The sequence below is a fragment of the Corvus cornix genome, chromosome 1A (genome assembly GCF_000738735.6).
Source record: "Corvus cornix cornix isolate S_Up_H32 chromosome 1A, ASM73873v5, whole genome shotgun sequence".
Lineage (NCBI taxonomy): Eukaryota > Metazoa > Chordata > Aves > Passeriformes > Corvidae > Corvus > Corvus cornix.
Genome location: NC_047057.1, coordinates 57,224,570 through 57,237,728, shown reverse-complemented (window position 1 = coordinate 57,237,728; position 13,159 = coordinate 57,224,570). Strand labels below are relative to the sequence as shown.

At 41.3% G+C, this 13,159-nt stretch overlaps 1 protein-coding gene across 1 annotated transcript; it reads right to left on the bottom strand.

Annotated features, from left to right (window-relative positions):
- Window positions 1-4,957: 4,957 nt before the first annotated feature.
- STMP1 (short transmembrane mitochondrial protein 1) lies at window positions 4,958-11,138 on the bottom strand. The gene is made up of 3 exons (XM_039571011.1): window positions 11,041-11,138; window positions 7,936-7,989; window positions 4,958-5,421 (listed from the first exon to the last, which is right to left on the bottom strand). Exons 1-3 carry the CDS (start codon window positions 11,053-11,055, stop codon window positions 5,341-5,343), a joined length of 150 nt encoding a protein of 49 aa, XP_039426945.1. The 5' UTR covers window positions 11,056-11,138; the 3' UTR covers window positions 4,958-5,340.
- Between the last annotated feature and the right edge of the window lie 2,021 nt (window positions 11,139-13,159).

Sequence of the window (13,159 nt, the reverse complement as noted above, 5' to 3'; positions counted from 1 at the left end):
CCACACCTCCTCTGCTCCCTTCCCTGGGTGTTTGCCTGCTCCCCAGCAAGAGGCTTCTGCTGAACACAAACCCCAAAACGGTGCTCTAAGCTGAGGCACTCTGACCTCCCCCTGGCACAAGCTCCACCCTGAAGGCCCAGGAGCAGGAGAGGAAGGGGCTGCAAGGCCTGTTCACCAACATGGGTAACTTCCTCCAGGAACAACCACTGCAGTTGGTGGGGGTGTCCGCAGTACCAACAATTTTGTCCCTAAACACAGCAAGCAGAAGAACATCTCTGTGTTCACAGTGCCTAAACTTTTGACCATTCTCCCCCTGCCAAGAAACTCTTTCTGGCTTGCTTTCTTCCCAGGGCTTTAGCTGCTCTGCACCTTTTCCTGTGAACTCATCTTCTAATCCTTTTCACTTCACGCTCCATCCACCAGCATCTTCCAATTGCCTCTCTGCTCAGCAACAAAGGACTCTCTGCCCTGCTAATACTGATTTCTGAGCTCTGCTCAGCTCCCACCACACCTTGCTATCCCAGACCTTTTCCAGGGGATATGAACACAGGATATGCTCATTTGTGAGAGACGAGCAGCTGGCATTCCAGCCAGCCTTAGGAAGACCTGGGATTACTCACAAATCAAACAGGGTGTCCAGCAACATTCTTCAGGAAGAACAGCAATAGCAGTAGGTAAATGAAATTGCTTGGTGCTATTGCACATCTCAAACAATATTTCTTCAGAAACATTTCCAGGAGGCTCTGGTATAGCTTGTGCCTCATGAGGCTGGTGCAGAGACATTTGGACTGGACTCAGGCAAGAAACTTCCCCAATGGACTGTTTCTCCTGTTTTGGTGCTGTTGGCACACTTCCATGTTCACAGCTACTGGCACTTGTCACTGTCATGTCCCACCAGGCAGTTGCAGGAAGGCAGTGTGCTATCCTGGCCTTTCTTCCACATCAGATCAGTCAGTGCATGCCCCACCACGAGATTCTGCCCCTCACTGTTGCTTTTTGTTTGGTTTTTTTTATAATAAATGACAAGTGGACAAAGAAGTGGGAAATTTTCACTCGTAAGTTACAGCGTACTGTCACTCAACTTCAGATTTGTCGCTACCACCAACCAATGCAGAAGTATTTTCTTCAGAGGGAAAACCAGCCTGATTTCAAATTAAGTGATTTCCAGATGCTTTCAAGATTCAGCACATACATCAAGCCTTAAAAGCAAAAATTCTGCTTTCAGCCCAGAATTTATCCAAAGAGTAGCACTGCATTAACTAGTAGCAGTATATTATTTTACCTTACATTTTTATATTACCTTTTACTAGAATCCTATTAAGGCTACATATATATATATATGTATTTTTAGTATACCTGATTTAAAACCCAATCAATTTAACTGGAGCAATTGTGGTGATTTATATTGAGCAATTACTCATTCCATAGCTGACAGAGTAATATTTTATTTCTCAGGGAAAAAAGCAGAGCATGATAGCTGTATTTAATATTTGTACATGGCTGCTCAATTCTCTCTGGTTTGCAGAAAATTTGAATAATAGAATTTAAAACAGGCCCTTTTATTATTTCTTTTTCCAGATGTTGATTGGTATCTTGCTCATTACGTTGCATCTTTGTGTCCAAAATGCGTAGTGGTCAGAGAAAGGCTCTAACCTGTGGAATTATTCTGTTGCAGAATCCATGTTTCTACACAGAAAACAAACAGTGTGTTCCACTCCAGAATTTGGGCTCACAGCATAGGAAAGTTACTGTGTAGTTATGGTTTGAGCCAGTGATTTACAGGATTGGGGTATTTATTTTTTTTCCATGTGTATTAAAGACTAAGGCCAGAATTTACTTTGACAGGAGTATCTATTCTGAAGGCAACTTATGAAATTTATTTTTCAGAAAGCAAAACTGATCATCTGTGATTAATGTATGTTTCAGGTGAAAAAGCAAATAACCTGCAGTTATTTTATCTCAGTACAAATTCCATAAAAATGACCTTGGCTTAGGAATTTGTAAAATAAATGTTAACATGTACCACCAAGAAGTCTAACAAACAAAACTACATATCTCTTTTTTGCCCCTCTGAGACAAAAACAAAAAGAACTGTACAGGAGACTTTCCTCTGGATTTTAGCAGCAACTTAGACACTGATATCCACCGTCACTTCCTAATGTCCAAAATAATTCTGCATCCCATACAGAATATTGATATTGATTTTCACATATGAATATCAATGCACAATCTTGTTTCTGCAAACATAGATAGAATCCAGGCTTATGAAAGCAACACATTATTAATTCCAAAAATTCCAATTTCTTCCTTTGCAATGTTTCAGTTTCACCAGGGATGGAGCACACATCATGAGGCAGTGGGCTATGGTGCTGGGATATAAAACCACTGAACATTCATGTTAGTGAAGTTCTGTGAGGTGCATCCACCAACTTGATTTGGGTTCTGGTGCCCAGTAAGCTAATAATTAGCTTTGTTATCTGGCTTTTTGTTTATTTTGCGTATGAACCCTTGATTGCATTTAATGGCAGAAGAGCCTTAGGGCAGCATTTTCCAACACAGGATAATACTCTCAATCCATAGTAAATATTTCAGAAGTCTGTTAGTAGCTCATACATTCTTTTTCTCCCATTTTGCCTTGAACCTTCAGCTCCAAGATATGTCTCAAAAGAATCAATACACGAAAATGAACACAACAGTTTTCAGCAAAGGAAGGAAGCCTGCATATTTTAGCTGGCAAGTACAGCTACCCACATAGGCATTTGAAACGGGCAGAAATTCACAGAGCCCATGTTAAGTGGGAAACTTGCTCCTAGGTATCTTCATGGAGCATCCATCCATCTATGACACCAGCACATCCAAAGCACTCTGAGCCCCCAGATGCAATGACTGCATCAAGCAGTCATTGTCTGTGCTCACCCTCTGCCCTCTGAAAGGTAAGGTTAAATTTTAGTATCACCTAGGATAACCTCAGGCTAGGTAAAACGTGTTATCCAGTAGCTGCAAAGTGTTATAATGTTATCCAGATTTACAGCTTACTATGTGGGAGGAAAAAACCCAGCTTGAGCTAAAATGGAAAGTGTCGCAAAAATGGCTGTATATTGCTTCCACAGCATTACAGCTGCAGCTTTTCACTTCCTAATATGATAGGAAAAAAAAAAAAAATCCTAACATCTGCTTGGAATGCTTAGCTGAAAGAGTCAGCTCCAAAAACACTTTTAGAGTAACTGGCCTAGAGTTTGGCAACAAATAGAGAGATTTTGAACATTATTTCACTTCTCATCCGCATGTAAAGAAAGGGAAGAACATAAAGTATGTTTGAGGAAAGAAATAATCCAATTTTAAACACTAATATAATTTTATACGGCAAGCAAAGAAAAATGAATGGGTCAGAGAGAGTATTTTTTAATGCTCAAGAACAGGAAAGGGAGGGGAAGGAGAGGAAGTTGGGGGAAACTTAAGTTCATCATGTTCATGAAAGCATCAAAACAGCTGTGCAGTGCTATCACTCTATGGAAACATTTTTATGCGTGGAAGAAAATTCCTTCAGTCAGGTTTGAAGTCTATGAAAGCTCTCTCAGGAAGCACAGCATACAGTACTAATCCAAAAAAAGGTAAATGTAATTGTACTTTAGTTGTGAACTCCCTTCACGAAGCACATTCTGGGTATCTTCCACACCTGCTGCTACCACAAGCTTTCTGACAGCTGATGTTAGGTGGTACAAGCATTTCTCCCTGTTGGAGTCTCTCGGAGTGCTCACTGTAGAGAAAATTGGTTGCATCACTACTAAGACTGTCTGACTTGAGTTGGCTTTTAAACTTGACAAGTAACCCTTTGCAGAGACTGAAAGTTTTTATGTCAACTACACATTTCAGGGCAGAGGTGAAAGGAAGGATTTAAAATTACAGGAGAAATATTCCTTATCTATATTTATATTCCTTAAGAAGGAGAATCTTTTCTTTCTGAGTGTCTCCCATTAACTAAACATCCATTAGAGAACAAAGCACATTTTCTGATTTAGTCTCTTCTGAGAGGAATACAGACCACGTGCTCTACAGCTTTCCTATGATGAGAACGAAAACATGGTAAAAGGACAAACCACTTTGAAGGTACAATCCTTACCCTAATTAAAACATTAATGGAGAAGCACTCTAGGTATGCTTTAATCTAGAGCCTGAACAAATGAAGGTCATTCTCTGTGCTGGTCTGTAGCAGTCCATTACCAGGCTTTCTCAATAAAAGCAAGAATATCTTCCTGGCACTTTTCTTTATTCCTCATGTCCTGCAAAAGATTGTCAAGGGGACTCTGTCATTTAAGCCATGTTACAGAGTTAATTGAACTCTTCTATTTTAAGGGAAAAAATTATTTGATAGATTCTTGAATTAATAAAATTTACTTCTATTAAATCATTGCAACTTTTCTTCAGAATTTACAACAAGATTTTTGCAGAATTATGGTTTCAAGCAGAAGAGTTCTACAATACAATGCAGGCTTTCTCACACACCAGGGGTTTTAATGGCTGCTTTTTTTGCTTTGCTTGTGTGTGTGGCTTTTGCTCTACCTATTGAGCTCTTTGTCCCAACCCACAGATTTTCTCACTTTGACCCTTGTGGTTCTCTCTCCCATCCCACTGGGAGCAGTGAGTCTTGTGGCTCACTGTGGGGCTGAGTTGCTGGGTGGGGTTAAGCCACAACAGACCTTTCCAGCTTCTGGGACTATCATGGGATGTAGGATCTGCAGCCTTGCATCCACCATAGGGCCTAATGCAGACAAGAGCTCAACAGCAGGTGGGGCAGAGACTGCCAGAGCCTGGAACCAGTTCTCAAGGTGTGTTTTGTTTCCTTTACAAATGATGTATGCTTTTGATGAATGAACTTTTCCATCTCCAACAATGGAACACAGATCTTAAGAATAGTGAAGTACCACTGCTCACAACAAATGACAAGAAACCCTGAAAGTTACTTCTTGATACATTTAATCTCTTTTGTGCTGTTCTAAGAGCTAGGGTATTACCAAGTGTGAGGTACACATTGTAACAGGACCAAAAGCGCTCCAGTTGGATCAGGTAAAAACAGGTTACCACATATTAGGAAAAGAAATACTGAAAAATACAAATGATATCATCCAGTCACACATCAGCTGCAAATCCAAATTCTGAAACCCTTGAAAATCAGTCCCAGGAAAAGTTCACAGCCGCCCTTTCAAAAGAAGGATATTCCAGTTCTAGGAGACTAAGAGTGGAGGAACCTCCCATGCCAACCCTCTACTTGACCTTTGCTGCCTGAAAGGTAAATTGCATCCTTGGTGCACACACAGAGTTGACCTGGGGAACATTTCTCTTTCAGGACTTGTCATTAGGAGGTTTCTTCTTGGCTTCCACATCCTTCTTAAAATCTTCCAGCTTCTTTGCAATGTTAGGAATCTTTAAAGACAAAACAAAACAATCAAACCCCATGCCACAAAAAATCCTGGGCTACATGAGTCTCATCAGGAAAGATAATACTATACACACAGCAAGAAATTCTATAAAGTTTAACTGGTTTTTAAAAGATATTTCCAGTATCTGTTACCTTGCACAGAGGTTAAAAAACTAAGCAGTATCAAGCAAATAGCAGATGAAAGCACCTCACATGAGGCTTCAGGAAATATTTAGATTATTAAGGCTAGAAGTCAGCCAGTGGTGACGGGAACAGGAGGAAGGAAAAAGGATCACCTCACAGGAAATTTAGTATGACCAGTCTGGCTTCCTGACTGAAAGAAGACAAACTGCCAAGAATAAGCAGATTTAAACACTGATACACAGCCCTTCAAAGGGGAAATTAGATTGCACTATACTGGTCATAACCCAAGAGAAAGTAGATGTTCAAGAGCATCTAATATGCTCTCAAGAAATTTATTAAGAAATACTTCTCCTGGCTCATCTTGTGGGAAACAAAATTCCTCACTGGGGAATTCTACTGCACTGCAAATTGGCACCCTTTTGCAGTTTCACACTTGAATGAAAACTCTATTTACCGCTTGTGAGCTTCAAAACTTCAGCTTTCTCTTGCGAATAAAAGAATTTTGATAAAATAATCCAACAGTAAATTTTGGTAACTTGAAAGAAAAATAAAAAGCTGAAGCTCTTAATGGCAAAGAAAAGATTATGACTAGCTAAAACTGGGAAGTGACAATGTATGATTTTACAAGCCAACTGACTGAAATGAAATTAAAGCAAATTTTCCACTGGTAGATGTGAAAAAAAAATCCTTGGTTTTTACTTCATATGTAACCTGACCACAGAGCAGAAGTTAATCCAAACTGAATGCAGTTCTCTTATTGAATGGTCTGAGGCTCACAGTACTGGTAACATAAGTTCCTCTTACCTTCCTTTTCAGAATTAAGCTTTGTTTGAGCATATGAAATTAAGAGCCCAGCCTGTAACACACCTGACATTTAAACTAAACCAACAGAACTCCACCACTGTCAGCAGAACCCTCTATGTACTTATTACTAAGCACATTGTGTACACAGCTGCAGAATTAGGACCTCATTATGACATGCTTATATTAAATGTCACTTAAAACCAATCATCTTCAACACCAGCAGTAAAATTTCCATGTTCATCCTGCAAGTCAGTGTTACATTCCCAGGGAACCACTTCCAGCAAATCAAAAGCCTGAGTCCCCCTCTTGTGGCAATACTTTATCAGTGCTGCCAGAAAAGCACCACACAATGCTTGTGATACATATTGATACATGCAAATATATTCTTATGACTGCAGTTTTGTAACACTGTAAAACATATATTGCACAGAAACACTGCCCTTTCATTAGTCCTTTTACTGGACTGACAGGAAAAATCACAAAGGATTGTGCATAAACAAAGAGCAAAATATAAGAATTGTTTTTAAACAAGATGACTTCAATATTGAAGATGAGAGGAAGGCAGAACAGAAATGTCACCAAAGCCTTAACAACTTCTTTTGTTTTTTTTTTTTTATTAAGGCTAATACAGATTGCACAAGAATTAAAAAAAAAATTTATATGTTAAATGTTATTAACTCCTCTAGCCAGAAAACAACTAAGTGCCACTACTCTTAGAAGGGATTCTGCAGACTCTACAGAAATTAAAAGCATGTTTTGAAGGCTCAACTTGAAATCTTCTGCCCTCTCACATAGAAAACTCTTAACTGAGAACTGAGGAAAGAAAATCCCCTTTCTTTTCTCATTGTGAGAAAAGAAGGAAAGAAAGATTGCAGGTCAATACACTTTTTGAAGTAGGAGAAAGTATTCACTTCTCAAAAAAAAGCTGGCAAAACTTATTTTCATTATTGGTCCAGAAGACAGACATTTCACGTGGTCTGAGGATTTTTATTAATAAACAGTTATACTGAGTGGAGAGCACTGTAAGAAGCCAGGCTATCCAAGACAGGAAACCAGTATTTTAGTGCTGGTAAAATCCATGAGCCATTCATAAACATTTTCTGTTTCTCCTGTCTTTGCCTGTAGATGCCTGGGCTCTAGCCTGGCTGGAAGTTTAGGCTTTAAGCACTATACTACCACAGAGAAGATAACCTTTTGGTTCCACTTTTTTTTTTCTTTGCTATTAAGGTTGGAAAAGACCTTCAAGATCACAGAGTCCAACCTTTGACCAATCACCACTTTGTCAACTAGACCAGAGCATTAAGTGCCATGTCCAGCCATTTCTTGAACACCTCCAGGGATGGTGACTCCATCACTTCCCTGTGCAGCCCATTCCAATGCCTGACCACTCTTTCAGTGAGGTATTTCTTCCTGAAAAGGTCTGAGTTCTCCTGTAACTAAAGTGAGCATGATTTGCATTCTGTTTAATAGAAACCATCAAAATAAAGACCAATTCAATTTCAATTGAGGGAAAATAGCCTTATATTTTCAGTTCAGGATACATTTAACTCTGAGAATGCCAGGATACTCACATCATAGTTCTGAGCCACATACATCCCAACCACGTTGCCAAGAGTAAAACCAAGCTATAAAGGAAGAAAGAGAGAAGAGTTAACATCCTCCCATGAAAAGCTAAAATAAAGAAAAAGGAATACTGCAAATCATTTAAAGAGTTTCAACTCCGCTCTTACTTAATTTCTCATCTTTCATCCAGAGAGGTGCAATTTTACTGATCTTCCTCACCAGAAACACCTTGCCATCATTTCCAAAATACCACACAGTTTTGTTATTCAATACACATCCCCAAGACTATTTGGATCAAGCTGTGTTCATCCTTGTAAGGTTCTCTACACACCCACAAAGGCAGTAACTCCTACAAAAAAGGGGAAGATAGCAGCAGGGACCTACAAATCAATGCTGGGAAAGCCTAAAGCAACACCCCCCTAGAACAACGCTCAGTACTGGAAAGGGACCTACATGTCTTAGTATGAAGTTAAAAAAAGCTTCACAACATGAACTTTAACTGATGTAAACCTGCTTCTCTTCTGCAGCAACAGCTGTGCATCTTCCAGACAGACCCTCCTGACCCCAAGAGATTAGTTCTCAGCCAAATCCACTCTGATCTAGGGGCTCCTCTAAGGCAGTACAGCTGGTTGGAAGCTGGGCACAACCTCTTTTGACAGCTGTGCAAACTTGTAGCTGATGAAGGGCGTCCATAAAAATGCACTCTGGAAGCAGAGCAAGAGCAAAACACAAGCACAGTTTCTGGCCCAGAAACTGTTTGCCAGCTGAGGAAAATCCTCAAGCATAAGATGACTTCTGGAGCGAAAGAAAGTCCTCTCTTCAATGACAGGTGATGAGATTTTCATGCACCAACTCCTCAGTATCCTACATTTTATTTTTGTTGTTACACTTCAAAATAAGTAAGCCCTATACCACAGAGGCTCATTTGGCTGTTTTGAAAGGGGACACACTAATATTGTGCATTCATTCATTGTTAGTAGACAAATCACTCTTTGTTACAGCTGAGGCCTGTTCTATTTAAGAAAATTGTTACTGTTCATGGTCACTGCTGTCAAAATAAGACTATTTTAAGAAAAATAAAACCACTGTCCACAAAACAACTTTGCCATCACTTACTGACCAGACATCTTTTCCAGGCCCAAAGCAGCACAGAGCACAGCTCATCTTTTCTGTGATTCAGACTCCATAAGCAGCACTGGTGAAAATCTGTCTACAGAAAACTAAAATTGGCTGAGAGCTGTCAAATGAACTCTGACTGCAAGTTACTTCAGTATTTTTTTAACAGATTTTTGGTCTTATTCCTTGTTTATAATTACTTTTTCAAGCTTAGCTTTAACAACTTAAGAACAAGAAGAATTATTCTTGTGAGTACTGCCCTGGTTATCATATGCTTTTGTAGTTTCAATTACCAGCTAAGGAGGTACTTTGGGAGATACTAATAAATACTGCACTGATGCAAAACAGGCCTGTGACTCCTCTTAATGAAGAGCCTCAGTCCAGCAAAGGAGAATCTCCTGTATCTTTAGCAGTGTCTGGGAAGCCACCTGAGAACACAAACCAGATCCTTGTTTATTAGCAGTGTTCTAGGCTTTTACCCTAGAACCGTTCCAATATATGTCACATTCTGTTGTGAGATAACCTGTACTCAGTATATATAGTACTGAGATCACTACTCCCTTTAAGTGTACTCCTTTATTGGAATGTTCAGCACTGCATCCACCCAGTTACATTTATTTTTAGAGCTGACAATTCAAGCAGTGGGGAAAAAAAAATCTTAAGACTTCAATTACATGGAAAGCAAAACACACAGCCGATGAAAATTTGCATGTTGACTAAAAACACAGGGCTGATGAGAGTTCAGGGTCTTCCAATTTCCAACCAGCATTTCAAGATGCATTGTAAACAAAAGCTTATTTAATGTGTTAACTCTGGATTGCAAAAACACAAGGTTTGTGAGATTATTCATTTATCTCTTTGCTACAGCCCTAACCAGGCAGAGCAAGACTCAAACACCCAATCTACATCCAAGCAGAGAAGAAACCCAGAATTAGTGTATCTTTTGTCTAACTTTCATGCACTAATGAGAAGTCATAATTATATTTTTATCTAGCAACAAAAAATACCCCATTAGCAGCAAGCAGTGGAGTTGATAAACACAGAAACTTTGAGAGAGGCTAACCATATTTAGCCTTACTGAAGATTTTCATTGGAGTGGACAGGGGATTTTAAACAGCTACAGAAATGACTGAGGCTTTCATACTTATTATGAAGCTGGGATAAGAAATAGGCCTCATTTATTTCTTATATAAAAACAGGCAAGACTCTCCCAGCTTACAATAGGCCATCTCTTCTTGCTTTGTATCAACACCTGCTATGAAACTCATTAGCCAGCAAAATTATCTTGCCCAAACGAAAGATGAAGTCTAACATTCAGTCTAATAATTCTGCTATTCTTAAGGGGATTTAATGAAAGGCAGCAATGAAACGTGATCCCTTGCCTTAATTTCCGTATATAAAAAAATCCACATCTCCAGCGGTACACTTTTAAGGGTGTACAAAATGGCAAGGGCTCACGACTCTGCACTCACCAAAAGAGGGAGATATTTATGCCTACACAAAGAAATTTGAGCAGCAAGGGGAGCATCGCCGCGAGCAAGCAGAATCTCCAAGGCAAATTAAGAGCATGACTTGGAGGAAAAACAAGCCATGGGACTCCATTTTCAGAGCAGCTTTAAGGCACCGTTCTGCGGGAACAAGGGGGACAGAGGGTGGCAAGGAGCAGCAGAAAAGAAGCCGCCCAAGGATGGGGCCCTGCCGGGGAGCCAACGCCGGGCGCAGCTGCCCCGCTGACAGGGGCCGTGGCGTGGCCGGACACGGAGCCGCGGGGTGGCCGGACACGGGGCCGCGGGGTGGCCGGACACGGGGCCGCGGGGTGGCCGGACACGGGGCCGTGGCGTGGCCGGACACGGGGCCGTGGCGTGGCCGGACGCGGGGCCGTGGCCTGGCCGGACGCGGGGCCGCCGCACACCGCGCTCTTCCTCCCTCGGCCGGGCAGCGGCCCCGCCAGCCCGGCCCGCCCTGCCCTGCCGTGCCACGGCGGCCCGGAGCCTTACCAAGAACTGCAGCATGGCGCCCGCTGCCCGCGCTGCCGCCCCGCCCGACAGCCGGGGAAGTCAGGGGGGCGGTGGCCGCTCCCCTTCCGGGCCCGCCCCCGCCGCCATGGCCCGGCCTGGGCCCGGCCCGGCCTGGGCACGGCCCGGCCGCGCTCCGGCGTGAGGGGAAGCGGGGAGCGCGCCGCTCCCGGCCGCTGCTGAGGGGCCGCCGAGCGGTGGTTTTTGTTTGGTTTTGGGGTTTTCTTTAGCATGAGTAGTTGTTCTCTGTGAATCACTTTGGGTTCAGCTTCTTTCGATGGCTACACTTGGCTCATTGAGTTTTGGGCAGTATCAGTTAGGAAGATTTCTCCTTCTGCAAGTCAGTAAGAGACTGCAGGCTTTATTGCAATGGATTTCAAATCTCTTTTTGTCCCCCCCGTAACTTTTCAGACTAAAAAAAAAAAAAAAAAAAAACCAAAACACGAGATATGTCTATTTTTGACCTCTACCCTGAAAGCAAGTTAATTCACATTATATCTCAGTTCCCAGAGAGCTCAGATGCTCCATCTAATAAAAAACATGTAGCTTCTGCCTTTCTGGGGAAGGTACCTTGGTGAGGTAAAGAAGTATCTCCTGCCCACTTCAGGAAAAAAAGCACAGAAAGATACTAAGTACCACGTTGGGTTTTTTTGGTTTTTTTGTTCTGGTGATACCCTGGTAAGGATCCAGACTTGAGACCACTTTCTCCTGTGTTTCAGGCTTGCTCAAAGCTGCTGCATTGTTCTCTCCCTGAGCAAGAGCTGACACCTGGAAATGACGCAGAGGTTTGAATGGATGTGGCACAAGAGGCAGGGCTGGGCTTCCTTGTCCTCTGGAATGACTGACTCTTCCAGGGGTCTCACAAATGAGCTTGGTTCTGGAAACAAGAGCAAATCAGCTGCTAATAATTATTTTTCTAATGCTGAAGCCTTCTCCGTGTGTGCAGGATCAGAGAACTGAGATAGGATTAAAGACTCCAGCCTGTGCACATGTCAGAAAGCAGATGAAGCAAACAAGCCTTTTAGTAATTATAATGCCTCCACAGTATCATCACAGGGAGATAAGGTTCATTAAAAATGTTGTTAATATGCTTAGACTATAATGAATACAACATGTGTTAGACAGTTGCTCTCAGTTAGAGCAACATTGCTCTACACAGTTATTTTCCTTATTTGCCATGAATTTCCTCTGTGACATTTAGTGGACTGCCAAAAAAAAACCTTTCCTCTAAAGTAAAACGATTCCATTTGCATCAGCCAATGTTGAATCATTTTGGATTAGAGACTGTAAAGGGTGGGTACTGTGGATGGCATACGATATTGGAAGGAAGAGCTCAGGCTGGTAGTTATGAATGCAACTATTATGCTTTTATAAATGGGGGTGGGGGGGGAGAAGCCAAACCAAAAAAAAAAAAAAAAAAAAAAAAAAAAAAACAAAACAAAAAAAAACAAAAAAAAACAAAAAAAAAACTGAAACCTACTTTTTTGCTGCTAGGAAAGACTTTCTCAATGTTATTTACTGCACTCTAGTGCTCTGCAAGTACAGTCAAGCCCCTGAGGTATGCAGAAAGCTTGTTTGTCAGGAAGTACTGGCTATTCAACATTATTGTCAATTGCTAAATCATATTTGAAGATGCATTCATGTTGATTTAATATTGTTTTATAGTGCATGTGCAATATATATGTACTCCACTCTACAGAAGGTGAGAATCCCTTTTTTAAAGGATAACATTTAATTTACCGTTGTTTTTACAAAAAGTTTGTTGGGTTATGAACATACCAGGACAAGGCATGTTAGGCCCAGTAGAAAAAGAAGGGTGTTCTGTCATGATATTGTGAGAACTGCTAACAAAGAAGAATTTATATTCTTATATCCACATAAGCCTATGTGCCTGGATGTAGTCTGCCCAGTGTGAAAGAAGTGGCTGACGTTGCTGCAGGGCCACTGCCTGTAATATTTGAAATGTTATGGAGATCAGAAGATATCTTTAATGACTGGAAGAGGGCAAATGTCAGACACGTCTACAAGAAGGGCCCAAAAGAAGGCCCAGGAACCTAAAGACACATTAGCATGCTTGCTTCAATCCCTGAGACAGTGATGG